Source organism: Hemiscyllium ocellatum, chromosome 10 (genome assembly GCF_020745735.1).
Source record: "Hemiscyllium ocellatum isolate sHemOce1 chromosome 10, sHemOce1.pat.X.cur, whole genome shotgun sequence".
Lineage (NCBI taxonomy): Eukaryota > Metazoa > Chordata > Chondrichthyes > Orectolobiformes > Hemiscylliidae > Hemiscyllium > Hemiscyllium ocellatum.
This window is the reverse complement of record NC_083410.1, coordinates 72,994,577-73,021,511: the sequence shown is the minus strand read 5'-3', so window position 1 is coordinate 73,021,511 and position 26,935 is coordinate 72,994,577. Positions and strand designations below refer to the sequence as shown.

The 26,935-nt window shown below is 43.6% G+C and overlaps 1 protein-coding gene across 1 annotated transcript in view; it reads left to right on the top strand.

Annotated features, from left to right (window-relative positions):
- Positions 1–26,935, top strand: part of sytl3 (synaptotagmin-like 3) — a 129,328-nt gene that overhangs the window by 57,169 nt on the left and 45,224 nt on the right. The window contains exons 6-8 of the mRNA XM_060830984.1: positions 3,628–3,700; positions 9,346–9,473; positions 23,889–24,056. Of these exons, the coding sequence (XP_060686967.1) occupies positions 3,628–3,700; positions 9,346–9,473; positions 23,889–24,056 (369 nt within the window). The remainder of the gene's footprint in view (positions 1–3,627; positions 3,701–9,345; positions 9,474–23,888; positions 24,057–26,935) is intronic.

Here is a 26,935-nt window from a genome sequence, read left to right as displayed (position 1 = left end):
GTTTTTGTTTTTGGGGGACCTCATTCCTGAACTGGATGATCTACACAGCCAGTGTGTCACAGATGTATTTGAGTTTTCACAAGAGAATTGGCTGTTTGCAGCCTGTGTGTTAATCTTTTCTTTGTGTTGTATTTTGAGAAAAGGACTATGCTGATTTTGTGACAGGCCTTAGCCCTTGCAGCCTGTTTTTTTTCTAGCATCTACACTTTCTTTTTTGCATGTGTTTTCACTTTTTGGTGTTTGGACTGAGCCCCTGTGAGTCAACTGTACCTTTCCAGATGAACTGTTCCTCTGTGAGTGGGCCTGGCCTTTGTGGGTGGGCCAGGTCTCTGTAGAGCCTGAACACCTGTGTGAGCTGTGAGGTGAGCATTTGCTACATTCAAGAGTGGACTCTGTATACTGGAGAGGACTCTGCCTTTGGCTGGGGACTCTGTTTCTGGTAATGGACTCTGTGTACTGGAGTGGATTATGTTTTTAGCAATTGACTACTTTTTGCTTGTTGGTTTTAACACCTGCAATGTCTTTTGTGTCCCTGGGTCTGGCAGACACTACTGTGAGCTGGGAGGCTCATAGGTCATCCCGAAAGTTGTTACCCCAAGAGCTGGAGGGTGGGCAGGCTATCACATGAACCAGGAGGTGGGTAGGCACTGTCATCCCAAAGGAGGGAACAGGACAGGCTGTCCTAGAGGTGTCTGGAAAGTTTGTCATGGTGGATCAAGAGCAACAAAGTTTGTAGGGGCAGGCTGAGGGCCGTAAAGCCATGAGCCCTGAGCACCATCGTTCCAGGGAGGTGTAGGGACGGGCTGTCCTAGAGGTAGCTAGAACATGCATTAGGGCAGTCCACAGGCAGATAGTGCATCGGGATGGGCAAGAGCTGATGGTATGTAGGGGTGGACCAAGAACCGGAAGGCGGGTAGGCTGTCCTCAGCGCTGTCACCCCAGGAAGGTACTGGGGCGAGCTGTCCTAGAGGTGGCCGAAAGGCGCAGAGGGGTGGTCAGGTAAGTTGGGTAGGCCGTTCTAATTGCTATTGTGCTGGGAGGTGGTGGGGTGGGAAAATGGCCCTTGTGGTGGCCAGAAGGTGTGTCAGGGCAGACCGAGAGCCAGAAGGGGTATGGGACAGACCGAGAGCCGGAAGGGCAGGGGGCAAACTGCGAGCCAGGAGGGGCATGGGGCACACTGAGAGCCAGAAGGGTATGGGGCAGACCGAGAGCCGGAAGGGGCATGAGATGTCACCCTATAAGATTAGCATAGCAGCATGACTCTGACTGTTCTGATGTTTGCTTTTCTGTCAGTGCACTTGCACAGGCAGCCCAGACAGTGCTACAGTTGCTGTGTAAGCCTGGGTCCTGAGGGCCCAGAGGTAACCAACAGTATCCTCCAAAGCCATATCATCGTTCCAGGGAGGTGTAGGGATGGGCTGTCCTAGAAGTGGCTAGAACATGCATTAGGGCAGTTCACAGGCAGATGGTGCATCGGGGTTTATCAAGGAAAGACAAACACCAGCTATGCATACTTGGGAGAAATTTGTAAGAGTACTTGGTCAGGCTCATAAGCTGAGCACTGTCGAGAGTGTGGTGCTGGAAAAGCACAGCAGGTCAGGCAGTATCCGAGGAGCAGGAAAATCGATGTTTCAGGCATAAGCCCTTCATCAGCCCTCTGCTTTTCCCACACTCTCAACTCTGATCTCCAGCATCCGCTTTCCTCACTTTCTCCTCATAAGATGAACAGTAAAGGAATGGACAAGGATTAGTTTTTTTTTTCTTTTGTACAATCAAAGTGTTGCTGACTAAAGCTATGTAGTGAAGGCACTTGCTTTTGACCTTTATTGATTGAGGTAGGCTAAGGGAACTTTGTTATGGGGTTATGAAATGGATGTATTATAACAAGGTAGAATATTCATGTTTTGGAGGGAAATTCCTCTCAACTGAAATTGAGCTCACAATGCAGTTTGTCTCAATCCATCCAATTGCAGCTGGTGTATGTGGTCTCTTCCTTTCCTGCTGCACCTCTTCATCATCGTTCTCCTCTTACCTTCCTTCTCACAGCATGGTTTCCATTGTTAGTGGCTAGACCCTGGGCAGCATGGTGGCACAGTGGTTAGCACTGCTGCTTCACATCGCCAGAGACCTGGGTTCAATTCCTGCCTCAGGTGACCAACTGTGTGGAGTTTGCACATTCTCCCGTGTCTGTGTGGGTTTCCTCCGGGTACTCTGGTTTCCTTCCACAGTCCAAAAATGTGCAGGTTAGGTGAATTGGCCATGCTAAATTGCCCGTAGTGTTAGGTGAAGGAGTAAATGTAGGGGAATGAGTCTGGGTGGGTTGTACTTCGGCGGGTGGGTGTGGACTTGTTGGGCCGAAGGACATGTTTCCACACTGTAAGTAATCTAATCTAAAATGAGTTGTTGTGGATGAAATAGCATATTACTTTGAACACGGATACTTGCTATACAGATTCCTCCCTCCACCCCATGTGATTTCAGCAACAAAATCTACAAGTCTTTTAAAGTGTTTAATGCCATATAGTGGATCTCATTGAGGATCCTCTGACCTGTGTGGTGAGATTGCAGATGGTGGTTAAAAACCATGTAGATGCATTATCTCTTATTTCTGAGCAGCCATCCGGTGTATGTCTTGAAGGTGTCAAGACAGTGAACAAAGGGTGAACACATCATGATATTTTCCAGACTAGTGAGTATTTAAACTTTTGATGTGCCCTCAAACCACCTAGCTCTAACCTTAATACAGTGGTAGCCCTTGTAGTTCTGACATCGCTTCCAATTGGTGTGAGGTGTCTTCACATTGCATTGTCCATGAAACTGTTTCACTCATCCCTCAGAGTTCCGCCTTTCTGCTTTCTTCTCCTCTGCTTGAGCATATTGCATGAGGTTACATTAGAGTGGTGCTGGAAAAGCACAGCAGTTCAGGGGCAGCATCCGAGGAGCAGTAAAATCGACGTTTAGGGCAAATATGGTATTCCTAATGAAGAGCTTTTGCCCGAAACATCGATTTGACTGCTCCTCGGATGCTGCCTGAACTGCTGTGCTTTTCCAGCACCACTCTAATCTAAACTCTGGTTTCCAGCATCGGCAGTCATTGTTTTTACATATTGCATGAGGAAGTAGCATTACAACAACCATCACTGCACAAATGCAAAGTCAGCTTTTTTGTAATCAGTAAAAGCATTAAAACGTCTCCAGCAACTTAGCATAGTGCTTCAACCAATTCTTTTCTGAGCACAACCATAAGCACCCCAGCTGCAACTTCAAATTGCTAGAGAAAATAGTTCATCATGCTTATTTGCTAATGCTTGTTGTTTACAGATTGAATAAGGAAGGCTTTCCTGTACTTTTGTTTTGGCAATTTAATACTTGTACATTGCAACAATCCATTGAATCTCTGTCATGATCTATCAAAGCCTATTTCAGTGGATGCACTGTCTGTGTAACTCCAGTTGGATGATACTGTGTTTCGTGGTGACATTCATTATCTTACTTGTTGGTGCATCGGCCTGTCTAAGACATGTGATTGAACTGCATAACCAAGGTGTTATTGTTCTGTTAAGAGCTAAATTGAATGAATTTTGTCAGCACTGCACAACTAATCAAAGCTGATTTGATGACTCTTAGGAAGATAAGCACTCAAAAGGATTCACCAGATCAATGGAGAATTTGTTTTGGTCGCTCACTGGCCACATCAAACGTAAGCAAATTAAGTTACATCTCTAGTTTATTCACACTCCTTTCTTAGAAGTGGTTAAATGTTTCGCTCCTTTCAGCAATTTTTTTGAGCTCATTGACTAGAATTGTTGGTCACTCAATGAAACAATAATTCTTTAGTAAAAACAAAATACTGTTGATATTTGAAATCTGAAACAAAAACAAAAGTTGTTCGAGAAACCCAGCACCTCCAGCAGCATCAATAGAGTGAGAACCAGAGTTAACATTTTGAATCTGATATCATATTCTGAGTCATATTGGACATGAAGCATTATCTCTATGACTCTTTTTGACTTTTCTTTGACACCAGGTCCTTCATGATCCCCATCTTCATGAGCAAGTTGACTTCTCCCAGAATTTTCCTCACTTGCTTCTCATTGCTGCTATCATTCATTTTACATAAATTTGATACCAGATCCATTCCAGCATCTTGATGGGTTCAGAGACCCTTGAAATTATATAGAACATAGAACATAGAAAAATACAGCGCAGTACAGGCCCTTCGGCCCTCGATGTTGCGCCGACCAAAGCCTACCTAACCTACACTAGCCCAATAACCTCCATATGCTTATCCAATGCCCGCTTAAATGACCATAAAGAGGGAGAGTCCACCACTGATACTGGCAGGGCATTCCATGAACACACAACCCGCTGAGTAAAGAATCTACCCCTAACATCTGTCCTATACCTATCACCCCTTAATTTAAAGCTGTGTCCCTTAATAACTGACTCCATTAGCGGAAAAAGGTTCGCACTGTCAACCCTATCTAAACCCCTAATCATCTTGTACACCTCTATCAAATCTCCCCTAAACCTTCTTTTCTCCAATGAGAACAACCCCAAGTGCCTCAGCCTTTCCTCATACGATCTTCCTACCATGCCAGGCAACATCCTGGTAAACCTCCTCTGCACTCGTTCCAATGCCTCCACATCCTTCCTTTAGTATGGCGACCAAAACTGCACACAATACTCCAGATGAGGCCGCATCAGAGTCTTATACAACTGCAACATGACCTCAGGACTCCAGAACTCAATTCCTCTACCAATAAAGCCCAGTACACCATATGCCTTCTTCACAGCACTATTTACCTGGGTGGCAACTTTCAGAGATCTGTGTACATGGACACCAAGATCCCTCTGCTCATCCACACTACCAAGTAGCCTATCATTAGCCCAGTAATCCATCTTCTTGTTACTACTACCAAAGTGAATGAGTTCACACTTAGCTACATTGAACTCCATTTGCCACCTTTCTGCCCAGCTCTGCAACTTATCTATATCCCGCTGTAACCTGCCACAACCTTCTTCGCTATCCACAACTCCACCGACTTTCGTGTCATCCGCAAACTTGCTCACCCAGCCTTCAAGCCCCTCCTCTAGGTCACTTATAAAAATTACAAACAGCAATGGTCCCAAAACAGATCCTTGTGGAACACCGCTAGTAACTGCACTCCAAGATGAACCTATACCATCAACTACTACCCTCTGTCTCCTTCCAGCCAGCCAATTCCTAATCCAAACCTCTAATGCACCCTCAATGACATACCTCCGTAGTTTTTGCATTAGCCTGCCATGGGGTACCTTATCGAACGCCTTGCTAAAATCCATATACACCACATCTACCGCTTTACCCTCATCCACTTCCTTGGTCACCTTCTCAAAGAATTCAATAAGGTTTGTGAGGCACGACCTGCCCTTCACAAAACCATGCTGACTATCCTTGATCACATTATTCTATCCAGATGTTCATAAATCCTATCCCTTACAATTCTCTCTAAGACTTTGTCCACAACAGAAGTGAGACTCAATGGCCTATAGTTACTAGGGCTATCCCTACTCCCCTTCTTGAACAAGGGGACCACATTCGCTATCCTCCAGTCTTCTGGCACTATTCCCATAGACAACGACGACATAAAAATCAATGCCAATGGCTCCGCTATCTCCTCCCTAGCTTCCCAGAGGATCCTAGGATTAATGCCATCAGGCCCAGGGGACTTATCTATTTTCATCCTTTCCAGTATTCCCCAGACCTCTTCCCTACATACCTCAAGGCCATCCATTCTAATCACTTGTGACTCAATATTCACATCAGCAACAGTGTCCTGTTCCTGAGTGAATACTGACGAAAAGTATTGATTTAGTGTCTCTCCAATCTCCTCCGCCTCCACGCACAACTTCCCACTACTATCCTTGACTGGACCGATACTACCCTAGTCATCCTTTTATTCCTGCCATACCTATAGAAAGTCTTTGGGTTTTCCCTAATCCTACCAACTAAGGACTTTTCATGTCCCCTTCTCGCTGCTCTTAGCTCTCTCTTTAGATCCTTCCTGGCTACCTTATAACTCTCAATCGCCCCAACTGAACCTTCACGCCTCATCTTTACATAGGCCGCCCTCTTCCCTTTCACAAGGGATTCCAATTCCTTATTAAACCACGGCTCCCTCACAAGACCCTTTCCTCCCTGCCTGACTGGTACATACTTATCAAGGACACCCATTAGATGTTCCTTGAACAATCTCCACATATCATTTGTGTTCTTCCTTTGAAACCTATTTTTCCAATCCACGCATCCTAAGTCATGCCTCACTGCATCATAATTTCCCTGCCCCCAGCTATAACTCTTGCCCTGCAGTGCACACTTATCCCTCTCCAATACTAGAGTGAAAGTAACCGAGTTGTGGTCACTGTCCCCGAAGTGCTCACCTACCTCCAAGTCTAACACCTGGCCTGGTTCATTACCTAGAACCAACTCCAGTATAGCCTCACCTCTTGTTGGCCTGTCTATATATTGTGTCAGGAAACCCTCCTGCACACATTGGACAAACACCGACCCATCTAACGAACTCGAGCTATAGCTTTCCCAGTCAATATTTGGGAAGTTAAAGTCCCCCATAACAACCACCCTGCTACTTTCACTCTTCTCCTGAATCATCCTCGCAATACTTTCCTCTACTTCTCTCGGACTATTTGGAGGCCTTAGAAAACTCCTAACAGTGTGACCTCACCTTTCCTATTTCTAACCTCAGCCCAAACTACCTCAGATGGCAAGTCTTCCTCCATCGTCCTTTCCACTGCTGTAATACTATCCTTGACAAGCAATGCCACACCTCCCCCTCTTTTACCCCCATCTCTGACCCTACTAAAACATTTAAACCCTGGAACCTGCAACATCCATTCCTGTCCCTGTTCTACTCACATCTCTGTAATGGCCACAACATCGAAGTCCCAGGTATCAACCCACGCTGCAAGTTCACCTACCTTATTTCTTATACTTCTGGCATTGATGTATACACAATTCAATCCACCTTCCTGTTTACAGGCACCCTCCTTCGAGATCGATGCCATGTTCCTAACCTCCCTACACTCCAGGTCCTGTACCCTAAAGCCACAGTCCAGGTTTCCATGTCCCTGCAGAGTTAGTTTAAACCCTCCCAAAGGGCACTAGCAAACCTCCCCCCAAGGATACTGGTGCCCCTCAGGTTCAGGTGTAGACCATCCTGTTTATAGAGGTCCCATCTTCCCCAGAAAGAACCCCAGTTGTCCAGAAACCGGAATCCCTCCCTCCTGCACCATCCCTGTAGCCACGCATTTAACTGTTCTCTTTCCCTATTTCTCGACTCTCTATCACGTGGCACGGGTAACAAACCATATGGTCCTTACACTATTCCTGGCTTAATGTTCAGGCTGTAGACTGGAGGGACAAGTTTGAAATATGTAGAGAATCCTGGGAAGGTGAAATGCCATTTCATGATATGCATTGAGACCATCAAATTGCACATATTTTTAGAGCAAGCATGTTTTGATTCTTTGTCTAACACTGCAATTAGAAAACTGATCAAACAATTTGGTGTATATTAGTGGGTGTGCTGTAATGCTGCAGTCCAAGCCTAGGCTCAGCTGTTTGTGCTCAGTAAGACCCAATTCTAGCATTTCTGCCCCTATTCCTAGTGTAGACTCAGCGCCCAGACTTGTAAAAGGATTATATGAATATGAGGTTTGTTTACACAGATGGAGAGAAACCTGCTGACTTGGCTTGAGTAACACCTTTATTTGATTATAATAAATAGTTTGTGATCTCTTTTGTCAATGTCTCAATGTTTATTTCACAAAGTTGAGTTGTGAAGTGCTTCAAGCTTACACTGTTGAACTTGATTCGTCTGTTTGATTGACACTTTTGTAGGTTGCAGAAATGTCACATTTTAACAAACAACTATGATTAGATGGTTTTTAACATAGCAGTTTCACACATGCCATTTTTAATGTGGGGTTCACCAAACATAGTGTATACTAGGTGAATGGATATGAAAGAGTCATGAGTTGAACTGAAGGCTACAGTGGGCTATTGCGAGTTGTTTGGGGCAGTATAAGTTGGAATCTAGTCATACCAGAACATCAAAGTATAAAAGAATTAGGGGGGCCTAAAATGCAACCGAGCAATTGGGAAAAAGTCTCAGAAGATTAATACCATTTAGCCAGCTCACCTTAGTACTCATGCACCCTTATGGCCATCTCTGATCTATTTCTGGGAATAGTTGGCTCACTGTATCTGCAACTACCACTGGAGAGAAGATCTTGCCATCCAAGGACATCTCTGCTGAGCTGGAAAAGTTCCATCTCAAGCTACCTACTGCAACAGTGAAAATCCGGTCTCCAGTTGAACTTGTATATAGAAAATTCAGTTGAAAAAACAATTTTTAAGAAAATTGATTTTTTTAAAAAATGCTCTAATGGTCACACAAATAATAATAACCAGAAAGATCTGTGACCTGTCACATTTTAAGATTGTAATCTTAAAGGAATTTTCCACCATGCAATCCACTAGAACATAATTCTAAAAAATTCTGAACCAAACTCAGCATCTCCAACTCCAAAATAACTTGGGATTTCCAGGCATGGATTTAACCAGGTCTCCCAGCACAAGCCAGTGTCTTGAACACCAATCGAGGATTTGCCACACTTTTCCTATGCACTTATGTCTGTTTCAATCCAGATTTTGGAGTGTAGAAGATCGCTTGACAGAGGAAAGCGGCGCCCAACTAGCATTTGAATGTCGCAACACAAAGACATCACTGGTACTGTGCCACCCCTTTAAATTAAATTGGGGAAAGTTCACACAACACAAAAATTATCAGTGAAACTTAACATTCTGCAGGAAAGGCAAAGATAAGCAAATTTTTCATAACTAGAAGGACTCTTTGACAGATTATAAAGACATAGGAATTCTCTCGAGTACGAGCAATCATTGGACCTTTCCTGTTGTAAGCATGTTTTTCCTGCCCCTGACTAACACTGATTGTGTAACAACTCCCTATTTTATTTCTGACATCCTATGGTGTGAACTGTTGTCACAGCCTCCCTGCAGCAACATTCTTATCCTCACTCCTGTTTGTTTATGTAATTAAATGGTAAACAGAGGCCTGGATGTTGAAAATACTACAGCCAGTTGACAACAAGTAAAACTCAAATGGCAGTTGCACCTAGCTTTTCAACTGCCCTTTGATTAATAAATGCTGGCCTAGGATCCTGTGAATGTATTTAATATAGTGTGTATTTGAGAGATTAGTAGTTTCAGTTGAAAGAAGAGAATGTTTTCGATATTAATTTTTAATGTTTGAGTCTCTCTAGAAATCTCCAAGTCCCAAGAAGATGTGATGAAGAGCAAATTACTTACAGCAAATTATGGGACAGAAGGCGGTGAACTAAAGAAAGAGAGAAGAAGTCAGTCGGATACAGCTTTAACCAGCTCTTGTAAGGTATGGCAACACAATTTAGGATTGATAGCTTAATAACTTAGGGCAAATTTCCACTACTAATTTAGACACTGTAAATCCAGATTGAAGGTCTGATCAAATCCCTCCAGCTCAAATCTCATTGTAGTTTACTCCAGAGGCAAGTCAGACTCTAACAGTTTCTTTGTAACCCAATATGAGAATAAACAGGAAAATATTAACTCATTCATCAAGTTTGTGTCATATAATTTGAGCATGCTGCTATCTTCATTACAGCCAAATAATAGCCTGCAAGAAACAGGACAAATTAAAAAATACTGAGAAAAAGTTTGGAAAAATTTGACCCCTCCCACCCAACCTCCCAATAGTCCAGCAGGTGAACAAGCACAATTCCAGGAGACCAAGAAGACTTTTTCTTTCTTAGATGAGGGTGTTGTTCGCATTTACTGCCTGTCCCTAGTCACCTTTCAGAAGATGATAGTAGTCTGTCTTCTTAAATTACAGTCTTTTCGATGTAGGTACTTCCATAATACTGTTAGGGGCCAAGTATCCAGCAACACTAAAGGAATGGTAATACATTTCCAATTCAAGACAGTGAGGGGCTTCAAGAGAAACTTGCAGAAGAGAATGTTTCCCAAGTATCTGCTACACTTGTATTTCCAAATGATAATGGTTATGTATTCAGAAAGTGCTGTCTAAGGAGCCATAGTGGATTTCTGCAGTGCATTTTATAGGTGGTGTGCACTACTCTTTTTAAGCATTGGCGGTGGAGTGAGTGAATGTTTGCTACTGAGGCAGTCAAGTGGGCTAATTGTTCTGGATGTGTCTTACTTCTTGAGCATTGTTGAGTTGCAATCATCCAGCCAAGTAGTATTATTCCATTACATGCCTGACTTAAAACCGAAGCATTGAAACTAGGAGCAGAAGTAGGTCATACACAGCCTGCTCTGCCATTCAATATGGTTATGACTGATCAATGCCATATTCTAGCTTTCTCTCCATAACCCTTAATATCTCAAAATTTATTAGTTGCTTGATTGAATATACTCGCTGACCTGGCCTTGAAAGCCTCCCATCGTAGCAAGTTCTACAGATTGACCACCTCTGGAGAGTGAAGAAATGTTTCCTTTTCTCAGTTCTAAATGGTTTACTGCACATCCTGAAAGTGATTCTGGATTGCCTAACTAGTGGACATATCCTCCGTACAGCTAGACTACCTAGCCATTCTGTCATGCCCAAAACATCAATTCTCCTGCTCCTCGGATCCTGTCTGACCTGTTATGCTTTTCCAGCACCACACTCTCGACTCTGGTCTCCACCGTCTGCAGTGCTGACTTCCTCCTGTAATTTTATAGCTTTCAATCAGATTGCGTTCTTCTAAACTTCAGGTCCATTCGAACTAACTCTCCTCATAGAACAGTCCTGCTGTGGTTTCAGCATAGTGAACCTTTTCTACACTCCCTCTTTGCCAAGTATATCCTCTGGTAGATAGGGAAGCTAGAACTTTTCCAGATATGGTCTTACCAGTGTTCTGCATAACTGCAGTAAGATATTCCTACATCTGAATCTTTTTACAATGAAGGGCAACATGCCATTTGCCTTTGTATTTTTGTTTGGTGCACCTGCATATTACTAGTGTACAGGGACATCCAGATTGATTTGTGTATCTGTATTTCCCTGCTCATTTACTTCCTCCTCCATTACTTTCCAAAGCTCCAGGCTTCAGGTGAAACAGCGACTTACCTGCACTTCACTCAACCTTGTCTATTGTATTTGTTGCCTACAATGTTGTCTTCTTGACACTGGAGAGACGAAGCGCATGCCAGGTGACAGCTTTGTAGAGCACCTACATTCTGTCCACAGAAATGACTGAGCTTCCAACTGCTTGCCATTTCAACACATCACAGTGTTTCCTGGTCAACAGCTCTGTCTTGTGCTTGCTATAGTGCTCCAAGGAACCTCATCGCAAGTTGGAAGAACAGCACCTTATTTTCTGCTTGGGATTCCTGCAGCCTTCTGGATGCAATATCAAGTTCAACAATTTTCTCCCTTGTTCTTACCCCAACTGTGACACACCCAGGCCTTGTCATCACAGGGGGTACAACCACAAACTATCCATTAGCACTCACTAATGGTCTCATTCAGTTCTGAAGATGGGTGATTGGACCCAAGATGTCAACTCTGCTTCCTGTCTACATATGCTGTCAGACCTACTTGAGTTTTAATAGCAATTTGTGTATTTGTTCCTGATTTTCAACATCTGTAGTTCTTCTTTTGAATACATTTCCCAATATATCATGTAGATAATACTATCCCTACTGTGTTTCAACCAAAGTGTATAACTTCAAAATTAGCCATGTTTTGCTACATCTGTTATATGTTTGCCCAAAACTGAATTGCCTATTTATCACTCTCAAGCATCCTTGCATCTTATTCACAGCTCACAGTCCCATCTAATTTTGTGTTATCAGCAAACTTGGAAATATTTCATTTGGTTCCCTTATCCAAGTTATTAATATAGTTCATGAATAGCTGGGGCCCAAGCTCTGATCCCAATGGTGCACCACTAGTTACTGCATGTCACCCAAGAAGGAACACATTTACTCTCAATCTCTCTTTCTGATCCATCAACCAATTCTCAATCCATGCAAGTATATGATCTATTTTATTCTAATTTTGCACACTGGAGTTTTATGTGGGATTTTATCAAAAGCCTTTTTGAAATCCAACTACAACACTTTCGCTGGTTCTCCCTTATATGTCCTAGAGTCATAGATTATACAGCACAGAGACAGATCCTTTGGCCCAAACTGGCCCATTTCCTTCTAAACTCTTCCTATCCATGTATTCCACTGGTAGCTTTTTCAAATGCGGACCACCCTTTGTGGAAAAAAATGTAGCCACTCAGGTTCCCTTTTATTATTTCTGCACTAACCCTAAACTAATGCCATCTAATCCTCAACGCTCGGGGAAAGACCGAGTGCATTCACCCTATCCATGCCTCTCATCATCCTACACACCTCTATAAGACTCCCCCTTCAGTCTCCTATGCTGTAAAGAATAAAGTCCTGGCTTGTCCAACTTCTCCCTATAACTCAGGCCATTGTGTCCTGGCAACATCCATGTAAATTTCTTCTGCATTCTTTCCAGTTTAATAACATCCTCCCAATAGCAAGGTGACCAAAACTGAACACAAAGCACCAGGTCTGAAAATGTGTTGCTGGAAAATCGCAGCAGGTCAGGCAGCATCGAAGGAACAGGAGAATCGACATTTCGGGCATGAGCCCTTCTTCAGGAATGAGGAGAGTTTGCCAAGCAGACTAAGATAAAAGGTAGGGAGGAGGGTCTTGGGGGAAGGGCGTTAGAAATGCGATAGGTGGAAGGAGGTTAAGGTGAGGGTGATAGGCCAGAGTGGGGGTGGGGGCGGAGAGGTCAGGAAGAAGATTGCAGGTTAGAATGCACCATGTGCAGACTCACCAACATCCTGTACAACTGCAACGTAACCTCTTAACTTCTATTCTCAATGCCATGCCTGATGAAGGCCAGTGCACCTAAAGCTTTCTTCACTGCCCTGTCTATCTGTGACTCCAGTTTCAGAGAACTGTGCATCTGAACTCCAAGGTCCTCCACCACACTCCTTGAGGTCCTACCATTCACCATGAAACTCCTACCTTGATTTGACTTTCCAAAATGCAAGACCTCACACTTATCTATATTAAACTCCATTTGCCATTTTACAGCTCACTTCCCCAGCTGATCAAGGTCCTGCTGAAATTCCTGATGACCGTCCTCACTGCCCACAATACTATGTATTTTGGTGTCATTTGCAAACGTACTAATCATGCTTTGTACATTCTCATCCTAATCATTGATATAAATAACAAATAGTAATGGGCTCAGCACTGACCTCTGAGACATTCCGCTAGTCAGAGGCTTCCAGTCTGACAAGCATCCTTCCACTATTACCCTCTGCTTCCTATCACCAAGCCAATTGTATGTCCAATTTGCCAGCTCCCCATGGATTCCATGTGATTTCACCTTCCAGAGCAGCCTACCATGTGGAACTTTATCAAAGGCCTAACTGAAATCCATATAAACCTCTTCTACTGGTCTGTCCTGTTAACCTTCCTGGTCACCTTATCAAAGAACACTAACAAGTTTGTTAGGCATGATCTCCCATGCACAAATCCATACTGACTATTCCTAATTAAACTCTGTCTTTCCAAAGGCAGAGTTTATCTTCTCCCTCAGAATCTTCTCAAGTCACGTACCTACCACAGATGTTAGGTTTACTGGTTTATAGTTTCCAGGTTTTTCTTTGCAGTCCTTCTTGAAGAAAGGCACAACATTCGCTCCCCTCCCGTCTTCCAGGACCTCACTCATGGTTAACAATGATCCAAAAAAAATCAGCCAGGGCCCCCACAATTTCTTATCTAGCCTCTTGCAGTGTTCCTATATATGGTCAGAGCCAGGAGATTATAATACATACATTATACATTATACATTATAATATGTCCAACACCTCCTCGACTGTGATATACACTATCCCCAGGATATCATCTCTAACTTCTTCAAGTTTTCATGTCTTCATATCTTTCTGTACGGTAAATACAGAGGAGAAATATTCACTGAGGACCTCGACCATCTCCTGTGGTTTCACACAGACATGTCCACTTTGGTCCTTGAGGGATCCTACTCTCTCTCTCTCGCTTTCTCTCTCTAGTTATTCTTTAATATACTTAAAAAACTTTTTGGCTTCATCCTCATCTTCTCAGCCTAGATTATCTCATTCTCCCTTTTCATCCTCCTGATTTCCTTCTTCAGCAAACTCCTGTATCCCTCCAGGGGATTCCCTTGATCCTAGCTGCCTGTACTTGAGCCATGCCTCCTTCTTTTGACTGGCCAAAGCCTCAATATCTCTTGTCATTCCAACAGCTGACTCTTGAACAAACTCTAGTTCAGCATGATTTCCTTTTCCTAAACCCATGTCAGATCCCATTAATGCCACTCACCTGCATTCTGCTGACATGCCCCCACAGATGCCACTGTCACCATCCCCGCCCCCCCAGAATCCTGAGGGGAACACCACACCTGCTCATGACTCCTCCCCCATTCCCCCCACCACCACACCCATTCCAGTTACAGGCTCCGCCCCCACTCCCAGCTCCACACCCACACCGGGTCCCAGTTCCCAGCCCTGCCGAGATTTCACCATCCCTCCGGACCTCCCCCTCACTGAGGACGAACGATCAGTCCTCAGCAAAGGACTCACCTTCATTCCTCTCCGTCCACGCATCAATGAATTTAATACACACTGTGACGTCGAACACTTCTTCCGCTGCCTCCGCCTCCAAGCTTACTTTCACAATCAGGACTCCCGCCCACCTTCTGAGGACCCCTTCGCCCACCTCTAACACATTGCATCCACCTGGACACCCCATGCTGACCTATTACCTGCCCTCGACCTCTTCATCTCCAACTGCCGCCGGGACATAAACCCTCCCCCACTCCAACCTTTCACCCTCACAATGCGTAGCTCTCCAATTCTTCTGCTTCAATCCCAACCTCACCATCAAGCCAGTTGATAAAGGGGGCGCAGTGGTAGTCTGGCGCACTGACCTCTACACCACTGAAGCCAAACGCCAACTTGATGACACCTCTTCCTACCGCCCCTCGACCATGACCCCAACCCCCCATCACCAAACCATTATCTCCCAGACCATACAGAACCACCTCACCTCAGGAGATCTCCCACCCACAGCTTCCAACCTCATAGTCCAGGAACCCCACACTGCCCGATTCTACCTCTTTCTCAAGATTCACAAGCCTGACCACCCTGGCCGACCCATTGTCTCAGCATGCACCTGCCCCACTGAACTCATTTCTACCTACCTCGACACTGTCTTATCCCACCTAGTCCAGGAACTCCCCACATACATTCGAGACACCACCCACGCCCTCCACCTCCTCCAAGACTTCTGTTTCCCCGGCCCTCAACGCCCCATCTTCACCATGGATATCCAATCCCATTACACCTCCATCCACCATGACCAGGCCCTCCAAGCCTTCCATTTCTTTCTCTCCCAACGTACCCAACAGTACCCTTCCACCAACACTCTCATTCGTTTGGCCGAACTGGTCCTCACCCTTAACAATTTCTCCTTCAAATCCTCCCACTTCCATCAGACCAAAGGGGTACCTCAGCTATGCCTGTCTCTTCATTGGCTACGTAGAACAGTCGATCTTCCATAATTACATCAGCACCACTCCCCACCTCTTCCTCCACTACATTGATGACTGCATTGGCGCCACCTCGTGCTCCCGCATGGAGGTTGAGCAGTTCATCAACTTCACTGACACATTCCACCCTGACCTTAAATTTACTTGGACCATTTCTGACACCTACCTCCCCTTCCTGGACCTCTCCATCTCTATTAATGACGACCAACTTGACACCGGCATCTTTTACAAACCGATCGACTCCCACAGCTACCTGGATTACACCTCTTCCCACTCTAACTCCTGCAAAAATGCCATCCCATATTCTCAATTCCTCCGCTTCCACCATATCTGCTCCCAGGAGGACCAGTTCCACTACAGAACACACCAGATGGCCTCCTTCTTTAGAGACCGCAATTTCCCTTCCCACGTGGTTAAAGATGCCCTCCAATGCATCTCGTCCACATCCCGCACCTCCACCCTCAGACCCCACCCCTCCAACCGTAACAAGGACAGAATGCCCCTAATGCTCATCTTCCACCCTACCAACTTTCACATAAACCAAGTCATCCGCCGATATTTCCGCCACCTCCAATCAGACCCCACCACCAGGGATGTATTTCCCTCCCCACCTCTTTCCACCTTCTGCAAAGACCGTTCCCTCCGTGACTACCTGGTCAGGTCCACACCCCCCTACAACCTACCCTCCCATCCTGGCACCTTCCCCTGCCACCACAGGAATTGCAAAACCTGCACCTACACCTCCTCCCTCACCTCCCTCGTTCTCCCCGTGTCTGCGTGGGTTTCCTCCGGGTGCTCCGGTTTCCTCCCACAGTCCAAAGATGTGCGGGTCAGGTGAATTGGCCAAGCTAAAATTGCCCGTAGTGTTAGGTAAGGGGTAAATGTAGGGGTATGGGTGGGTTGCGCTTCGGCGGGTCGGTGTGGACTTGTTGGGCCGGAGGGCCTGTTTCCACACTGTAAGTCTAATCTAATCCATCCAAGGCCCTAAAGGAGCCTTCCACATTCATTAAAGTTTTACTTGCACATCCACCAATATCATTTATTGTATCCATTGCTCCCGATGCGGTCTCCTCTACATTGGGGAGACTGGAGCCTCCTAGCAGAGCGCTTTAGGGAACGTCTCTGGGACATCTGCACCAATCAACCACACCGCCCTGTGGCCCAACATTTCAACTCCCCCTCCCACTCTGCCGAGGGCATGGAGGTCCTGGGCCTCCTTCACCGCTGCTCCCTCACCACCAGATGCCTGGAGGAAGAACGTCTCATCTTCTGCCTCGGAACACTTCAACCCCAGTGCATCAATGTGGACTTCAACAGTTTCCTCATTTCCTCTTCCCCCACCTCACCCCAGTTCCAAACTTCCAGCTCAGCACTGTCCCCATGACTTGTCCTATCTGCCTACCTTCTTTTCCACCTATCCACTCCACCCTCCACCCTGACCTATCACCTTTATCCCCTCCCCCACTCACCTATTGTACTCTATGCTACTTTCTCCCCACCCACACCCTTCTCTCACTTATCTCTCCACCCTTCAGGGTCTCTGCCTGTATTCCTGTATTCGGGCTTTTGCCCGAAACGTCAATTTTACTGCTCCTCGGATGCTGCCTGAACTGCTGTGCTCTTCCAGCACCACTAATCCAGAATCAGATCCCATTAACACTGTCCAACTACTATAGCATCTTTTAAAACAGCCTTTTTCTTCCACTACTGATGTTAGGCTAATGGGTCTTTAATGCTTTGACTTTCTTTTTGTATCCTTCCTTTTTTTAAATAGTGGGATTAAATTCCCTCCCCCCCCCCATTAATCAGGCGGGACTGCTCCAAATTCTCCAGAATTTCTAAAGGTGACCAGCTTTTGTATTCTTGGATGCAGACTATCAGGCCTCGAGGTTACATCTTTACACCTTTAATTTCTCGAGCATTTTTTTTTTACTAATACTGATTTTTTTTCAATTCCATCCTCATTAGATCCTTGGTTTGTCTTCACTAATCGTTTTCACATATCTATAGAATCTTTCACAGTGCATTTCTAGTTTCTCACAAGTTTACTCTTACATTCTATTTTGATTTACTTTTTGTCCTGTCTTGCTGAATTCTGAACCGCTCACTGTCCTCAGGTTTGCTGCTTTTTCTGGTATGTTTATGTGGAAGGGTCATTTTGTCACTTTTTCTGGACAAGGGACACTGGACTTGAAATATTGACTTTATTTCTCTCTCCACAGATGCTGACAGACCTGTTGAGTTTCGCCAGCAATTTATGTTTCTATTTTAGATTTCCAGCATCTGCAATTCTTTATTTTTCATGTCGGAATTTGTTCTGTGTGTCCAAGATAGATTTTTGAAGTGGTATGTCCAAATCAACAAGAGAATGGGCCATATTAGGTTCAATAGTGAGCAATGTAAAAGATTTAATTGTCAGCTCAACAGAATCACAGAATGATTACAGAAGTTGGCTTGTCACATCTATTCTGACTCTCTGACTGAGCAATGCAACCTAATTCCACTTTCCCACCTTTTTCTTATGGTGCTGTACATTCTTCATTTACAGATAATAATTCCAATCCCTTTTCTTGAATTGCTCAGTTGAATTTGTTTCCACCATTTATGCAGGAAGTGCATTCCAGATCTTTACCATTCACTGCATGAAAATTTCTTCTCATTTTTCCACTGCTACTTTTACCAGTTTCCTTAAATGTCTTATTCTTGATCCTTCTATCAGTGGAATTTTTTGTTATCTATTCTGTCTAGATCTCTCAGAAGTTGAAATACACCTAACAAATCTGGTCTCAATCATCTGCTCCAGATTCTCCAATCTGCTTGCATAACTGAAATTCTTAATTACTGGTCCAATTCTCATGAATCTTTTATGTTCTCTTTCCAATGCCTTTATTTCGTTCTAAAAGTTTGGTAACCAGAAAAGGACACAATGGGGTGAATCTTACATTTTTTGGCTAAGTCAGATGTCACATTTTCGGAGTCAAATGTGAGCCTTTATTTACTGAAAACAAAAGGGAACACAAACAAAGCCAACAGAGGCTGAACTTCATCCTCATATCGAAAACTAGGTTTCAGCATCATGACCAAAGATTACTTTATTGTCAACAATTATGTGCTGCACCCCATTCTCATCTGTTTGAAGCAGGAGGCAATGTAATGCCAGTTGCAGCTGAGCTCTGTCATTGTCGACATTGGCTTCTCTAACCCAATATTCTTGATATCCTTGGATGATTGGTCCACTCTCCCAATTCTTCTGCATCCAGGATATCACCTCATTAACTGCTGCAATTGTGTAAATCACACTTCCGAACAGATTTGACCTTTCTCTGTAGTTGTAATACTATATTCTGCATTCCGTTTTATTACCCTGATGTACTTATGCAAGGCATGATTTGTCTGGTTAGCATGCAAACAATAGATTAGATTACTTACAGTGTGGAAACAGGCCTTTCGGCCCAACAAGTCCACACCGACCCGCCGAAGCGCAACCCACCCATACCCCTACATATACCCCTTACCTAACACTACGGGCAATTTAGCATGGCCAATTCACCTGACCCGCACATCTTTGGACTGTGGGAGGAAACCAGAGCACCCGGAGGAAACCCACGCAGACACGGGGAGAACGTGCAAACTCCACACAGTCAGTCACCTGAGGCGGGAATTGAACCCAGGTCCCTGGCGCTGTGAGGCAGCAGTGCTAACCACTGTGCCACCGTGCCGCTTTTCACTGTATCTCAGTACATGTGACAATAATAAATCACACCAAGGTGATCTAGTATACTCTGTTCAGACTGTACTGGAAGGCCTCCTAGTCCTACCCAATTAGCGAACTGCATCTTCAAGTACTCTGTACTCTGTTCCATGCGGCCCTGCTTGAGGCACTGGGAGAATTAAACTTGGGTTCCACACCAGCCAGGGCATGCACAATGATGACATGAGTCGTGGTTGCAGTGTTCATCCCTTGCCCCCAGCTACCAGCCTTCCAAACTCCTGCATCTTCAAACATACCAGGTGTACACACCTCCAGGAAGTGATTAAATGGTGATTAAAGTCTGCTGAACATCAATTTAATGGGGCCTCTTCTTGTTGATGAACACCACAGCATTGTGATCACCCTGTAATTGGGGAATCCAACTATGTTACCAAATTATACTGCCCAGGCTGAAGCATTGTCTTTCACTTGAGGGAGCAAAATGAACCAGTGTGACCTTGCGCAGATTGTCCTGATGCAGTTGTGGGTGTACAATTGGAAGATCCCACACAGGTCACCTGTTACTTTATGGATGAAGCCAGTCACATAGATGTTCAGCGCTCCAGTGACCTTCACAGATACAGGGAGAAGATTGTCTTCCATTCCTGCAGTCTTCAGTTTCCAGTCTAGCATCTGGCACCTTTGATTTGATTTATTATTGTCACATGTACTGAGATACAGTGAAAAGTATTGTTTGCGTGCTAACCAGACAAATCATGCCTTGCATAAGTACATCAGGGTAATAAAACAGAATGCAGAATATAGTATTACAACTACAGAGAAAGGTCAAATCTGTTCGGAAGTGTGATAACAGCTGGGATTACATGAATCTGTTGGTACATGTTTTCAAACTTTTATATCTTTGACCTGATGGACGAGGATGAAAGAGAATATAATGGGAAGGGGGAGGAGCCCTTGATTATTTTTGCTGTTTTCCTGAGGCAGCAGGAAGTGAGATGGAATCAATAGAAGGAAGGCTGGTTTTTGTGATGGATTGTTTGCATTCACAGGTCTTTAGCTTCCTGCAGTCTTGTGCAGAGCAATTGCCATATCAAACTGTGACATATCTAGATAGTATGCTTCCCATGGTGCATCAATAAAAGAGTCATTGTGGATGTGCTGAATTATCTTAGCTTCCTGAGCAAGTCGAGGCATTGGTGCGTTTTCTTGACTGCAGCATCAATGAGGATGGAGCAGAATAGATTTTTGGTGATACGTACTCCTCAGAACTTAAGCATTCGAGCACCTCTACCTCACCACCATTGACACAGATAGGGGCATGCCCTCCACTCCACTTCCTGAAGTTGAAGGTTTACAAAATTATGAGGGGCATGGATAGGATAAATAGACAAAGTATTTTCTCTGGGGTCAAGGAGTGCAGAACTAGAGGGCATATGTTTAGGGTGAGAGGGGAAAGATATAAAAGAGACCTAAGGGGCAACTTTTTCCCGCAGAGGGTGGTACGTGTATGGAATGAACTCCCAGAGGAAGTGGTGGATGTTGGTACAATTGTAACATTTAAGAGGCATTTGGATGGGTATATGAATAAGAAGGGTTTTGAGGGATATGGGCTGGGTGCTGGCAGGTGGGACTAGATTGGGTTGGATATCTGTTCAGCATGGATGGGTTGGACCCTAGGGTCTGTTTCCAAGCTGTACATCTCTATGACCCTGTGACTATACTTAATTGCCCATAGTGTCCAGGGATGTGCAAGCTAGGGGGATTCACCATGGTAAATGCAGGGTTATAGGAATAGAGTTGGTCTGGGTGGGATGCTCTTTGGAGGGTAGGTGTTGACTCAATGGACCAAATGACGTGCTTCCATGCTTTAGGCATTCTAAGATTCTGCAAATGCTCCTGCCAGCTGGTCCACACATGATCTGAGTGTATGGCCAGGACTCCATCATGGTCAGTCACTTTCAGTGGGTTTACTGTCAAGAAGGTTGATCTGATGTCTGCAGCTATGAGTACATGTGCACCTGAGGCTGGTGGGGCAAGTGACATCCTTTCACTGACCTTCTGTCAAATATGGCATTCTAGCCAATTGAACTCATTAGGATGGGATGCATTGTTGTTAGCAATTCTACCTGATTTCACATTGTAGCCCATTATATCATGTAAACCTTGCTACAGTCAACTCTATTTTGGGACTCTATTTTGGTCTGGTATTGTCTTTTGTCTCCCCCAATGGCTTTGCAATATAAACGTAGATTTCCTGTGTAGCTCAGAGAGACTTGAACACCTCAGATGATTCATCCATTGGTTGGAGAGCACTCAGATTAACTTCTTTGGAACTTACTGATGAAGTCTGTGTCGACATAGCATGGTCATTTAGGTTGGCCATTGAATACTTGAATACAGACCCGTCCACTGACTCTAGGCAGTAACTTAGGAGTTTATTCTTGGTTTGGTTTGGTCAGACCTCGATGAAGGGATTGCACAAGACTGGGTGGAGTGCAAGTCCACTTCATAAAGTTGGGTCACTAAGTGCCGGTAGGCAATGCCGGTAGGCGGTTGGCTGCTCCATTGTCACGGCTCCAGTGTCGGATGTCAGGCCCCGTCTGTTCACGTAGTCAGGCATTTCTGGAGTTCCTCGTCACTGATGGGTCAGATCCAGTTGGGTCATTGGTTGTTTCTGGAGTCGACAAATTGTCAGACCTGGTTCAGATTTCAAAGAACCTTGTTACGATGTCACTAGTTCCTGAGACAAACAGAGGATGTATTACGGCACTTATAGCACTGTGCCTTTCTCCTCCCCAGGAAATATAATTGGTTCTAGAAAACTCTGGGCCTCCTATACACCCCACAGTCATTCATGTCAAACCCACTGTAGGAGTTCCTCAGTATTGTGAGCTCAACACTCAGATTCTTCGTCAATGTTCCACTATAAGGTCTCAAGGGGGTGGGTGTCCATATTTGTTATAGCTGCACAATGTTCAGCATGATTCGTGACTCATTAAATATTAAAGCAATCTGCATCCATATTTGGCGATGATGTGGAGGCATTGGTATTGGACTGGGATGGACAAGGTCACGAGTAGCACAACACCAGGTTATAGTCCAACAGGTTTATTTGCAATCACAAACTTTCAAAGCACTGCCCATTCATCAGGTCATATTTAGCGAGACCAAGACAACAGCTAGCCTTGAACTGATATGTGGCAAACAACATTAATGATACTCAAATGCCAGGCAAGACGATATCCAACAAGTAGGGATCTGACCATTTCCTCCACCTTGATATTCAATGATTTGGAGATGCCGGTGTTGGACTGGGGTGTACACAGTTAAAAATCGCATAACACCAGGTTATAGTCCAACAGGTTTAATTGGAAGCACACTAGCTTTCGGAGTGACGCTCCTTCGTCAGGTGATTGTGGAGGGCTTGATCGTTACAGAATTTATAGCAAAAATTTGCAGTTGATGTAACTGAAGTTATACATTGAAAAATTGATTGTCTGTTAAGCCTTTCATCTGTTAGAATACAGTGATAGTTCCACTTCTTTCATGTGTAAATCACAAAACCCTTCTTTTTAAAGTTGTATTCTCGGGTTAGCTGCTAACAATGGTGATAGCTAGACAATATGTTGGAGGTGCTAGCCCCCTGTGTTCTCTGTCAATGACCTGATGTTTCGATTGATTCTAATCTAATAAGTGAGATAACAGTGCTTTACATAAATTCCTGCAGTTTTTGAGCTCAGAGTTCTACATGAATATATGCAGTGTTTGAGCAAAGTGCAATGTAACTCTGCAATATAAATTCACCACATAAAATATGTATGCATGTGGGTCTTTGTCTGTCTGTGTGTGTCTGTCTGTCTGGGGTGGGGGTTGTGAGTGTGAGAAACAAAAACAGAAATTGCTGGAAAAGCTCAGCATGGCTGGCAGCATTTGTGGAGAGAAATCAGAGTTAACAGTTTCAGTCAGATGACCCTTCTTCAGATTGATAATGTGCTGTCTTTCCCTTTACTAGTCTCTTTGTGATGAAAACGTATAGGTGAAGTTCTGATAATAAGTCTTTGACCAGAAATGTTACCCTGTTCCTCAATCCACAGCTACTACCACATCTGAGCATTTCCAATATTTTCTGCTCGATTATGTGTAATAATTCTTAATCTCTTAAGAATTCTGAATCTTGCCAAGTTCTTGTAGACATTCTTGTAAGGTAGGAGAAAATGGGCTTCTTCCCTAAGTTTTAAATGTAAGAAAATAATAATTCTTCCTGTTCCCTCTATGATTTTGCTGATAACACACAGAGCAAGGCACCCCCACAGTTAATAGCATCTCTGAATAAAGCAATTAGATCTTGCCTGCCCAAATATTAAGAGAGAAGGGTAATTTTATTCAGGTAATGTTTGGAGAACTTTGACTCAACCATCTTAGATTTTTGCAATGTAGGTACTTTTCATCCAACTCACTACTGAAAGATCTTCCCAATTGTGTGACAGCTGTCAACCTCAGCAAGTCTCCTCAAAGTCAACAAGCAAGATGAAAAAGATGGAGGAACTTTACATGAAATGGATTTGCAGCAGACAGAGGAAGTCAATTATATATCAAGTCAACTCTGTGCAAAAAGAAGAAGCCTGGTTTATACTCGATATGAAACACCACAGTGGGTTAGTACTTGGGGGTGACCTCTTGAAACACACATGCCTTCTGAATATTATTCTAATACTCTTCTGGCTTACTTATTGTCTTCTGAGTATTTAAAACCTGTAGGCAATTATGTAGATGTGAAAGGAAAGGTGGCTAAGATTGATTGGGTATGTAGAGTAAAATGTATTGTGAGGAGTAAAAGGTGATAAATCTTAAAATAAACAATTCAAAATTTTAAAGGAATAAAAATTAATTCCTATAAGAAATATAATTCAGCAAAAAACTTATCTGTGACTTAATAAGGAGCTTGAGTAGCATTGGATTAAAATAATAAGTTTATAATACTTAAATGAATATTAGAGAACCCAATATTTGGGAAAGTTAGAATCAAGCAAAAGGCTACAATAAATTAATTAAATAAAAGGAAAAAATAAAACATTAGCACAGATCAGCCATGATTGTAAGAGGTTTTACGCTATGCAAAAGTGACTATATTGAACATTGGCTCCCTTATGGCAAAAACAGAAGATATTATCATATGGAATGAGGAAATATCAGAGAAATTGAACAGGTTTTCGCCGACTCTTGTAGACGTCATAAAGTACATACCTGAAGTGAAGAGTGAAAAATTTATGGTAATTAGTATCAGCAGCGAAGATCAAGATTAATACTAAATCTGACAAAGCCCAATGGTTCATAAAGAGATTTTTTTTAGATTAGATTCCCTACAATATAGAAACAGGCCCTTCAGCCCAACAGTTCACACCGACCTTCCAAAGAGTAACCCACCGAGACCCATTCCCCTACTCTCCCTCTGACTAATACGCCTGACACTATGGGCAATTTAGCTAGGCCAGTTCACCTGACCTGCACATCTTTGGACTGTGGGAGGAAACCCGCACAGACATAGAGAGAAACACAAACTCTACGCAGAGGATCACCCGAGGTGAGAATTGGTGCTGTGAGGTTGCAGTGCTAAGCACTGAGCCATTGTGCTGCCCTAATGGTAAGTGCTCTATGGAATTTTCCAAAAGTTCTTAGTTTGTAGAATGATCCAAGCAAATTAGATGTTGATAAATGTGACAATGTGATTAAATAGAAATCAAATTCTACTATGGCAATGAGTGAATTTGAATTCAGTTAATAGATTTGGGTTGAAAACAAAGCTCGCCCCAGTTCTGGTGAGGATGTCCTCCACGATTGTCATAAAGATCAATCTGATTCACTCAGGGAAAGAGGAGAAAAATCAAGGAAATGCAAGTTAGTTAGCCTTACATCAATCTTTGAAAATTTGCTAGGTCAGCGCTGGACCATAGCCACTTAACTATCTATATTAGTCATTTAGACTAAAAGACAGTAATGTATTTGAGTTTATTGTTTTTATAAATCTCAGTGAGAATGCAAACTATGAGAAGCAGAATATTTGTATAATCCTTAAAATGCTTAGAACTTCTAAATGTTGATGTTCGGAGGAACATGGATGTAATTATTGATACAGAATTCAGAAAGTTGCCATGCAAATATTGCAAACAATTAATAAGGTGTGTTCTGGGATCACAAGTTAAAATTCCACTGAAGCAGATAATGGAATTTAAATTCAGTTTATAACTGAAGTTAAACAAAAAGCTGGTCTCAATTATGATGGCAATGAAACAATGAGATTTTATAAAAACCCACCTAGTTCATTCATTCTCTTTTGGGGATAAAGTCCTCTGTCCTTACCTTCCCTGGTGTACATGTGACTCCAAAGCCATATGATGCGGTTGGTTCTAAACCAGTCTCCGAAATAGCCCAGCAAACCACTTAGATTTCCCAAAACCATGTCTGAAAAGGCATTGAAGAACTAGATATCGCACCCAGCATTCAACAAGGCACCAAAACAATAATGCTTAGTCAATCACAAGAGTTTGAGAGATGGAACAAAAATCCATGACTATGGAAGGAAGTTGAAGATAGCATACAGCCAAAAATATTGCAAAGGCCAGTGCAGGCTGGAGGATTAGGAAACTTTTAAAAATCAACAAAGGGTTAATGCAAAAGTAATAAAATAAGCAAAGTTAAATTATCATAGAATTCCTACAGAGGCTATTCGGCCCATTTAGTCTGCTCACTGTCCCAAAGTGTATCCCACCCAAACCCTGTATTATCCCCAGTTAATCCACCTAGTGTACACCTCCCTGGACACTAGACGGCAATTTAGCATGGCTGATCTACCTAACCTGCACATCTTTGAATTATGGGAAATAACTAGAGCATCCATGGAAACCATGCAGACACAGGGAGATTAAGCAAACTTCACATGAACAATCACTCAATGTTGGAATCGCACCCACGTCTCTGTTGCAGTAAGGCAGCAATGTAGCTTCCCACCACTGTGCCATTGTTTCTTCTGAAACATTCTTTTAAATGTTTCTTATGAAACAAACACAAAAATATAAAAACAAACCACAAAAGCTTCTAGGAAGTATGTCAAAGGGAAGAGAGCGCTAAAGTGAATGTTGGTCCATTGGAGGATGAGACTGGGGAATTAATAGTGGGAAACACAAATGACAGACACACTAAATCCATGTTTTGACTGAGATTTTACAGTGGAGGATGCTAGTACCATCTCCAAAATAACAGGTAGTGTTTGGATTTTGGTCACTCATGGGTCGTGTGGTTCATTGGCTGGCTAGCAATTATTGCCTGTTCATTAGTTTCCCTTGAGAATGTCATGGTATGATGCCATCTTGAACCACTGATGTCCATTATAGGTTGACCCATAATACCCTGAGATATTCAGCGACATGAAGGAACAGCAATATTCTTCCAAATCACAGTGGTAAGTGCCTTGGAGGGGAACTTGCAAGTGATGGTGTTTTCATGTAACTATTGCCCTTGTCCTTCTGGTGGAAGTGGT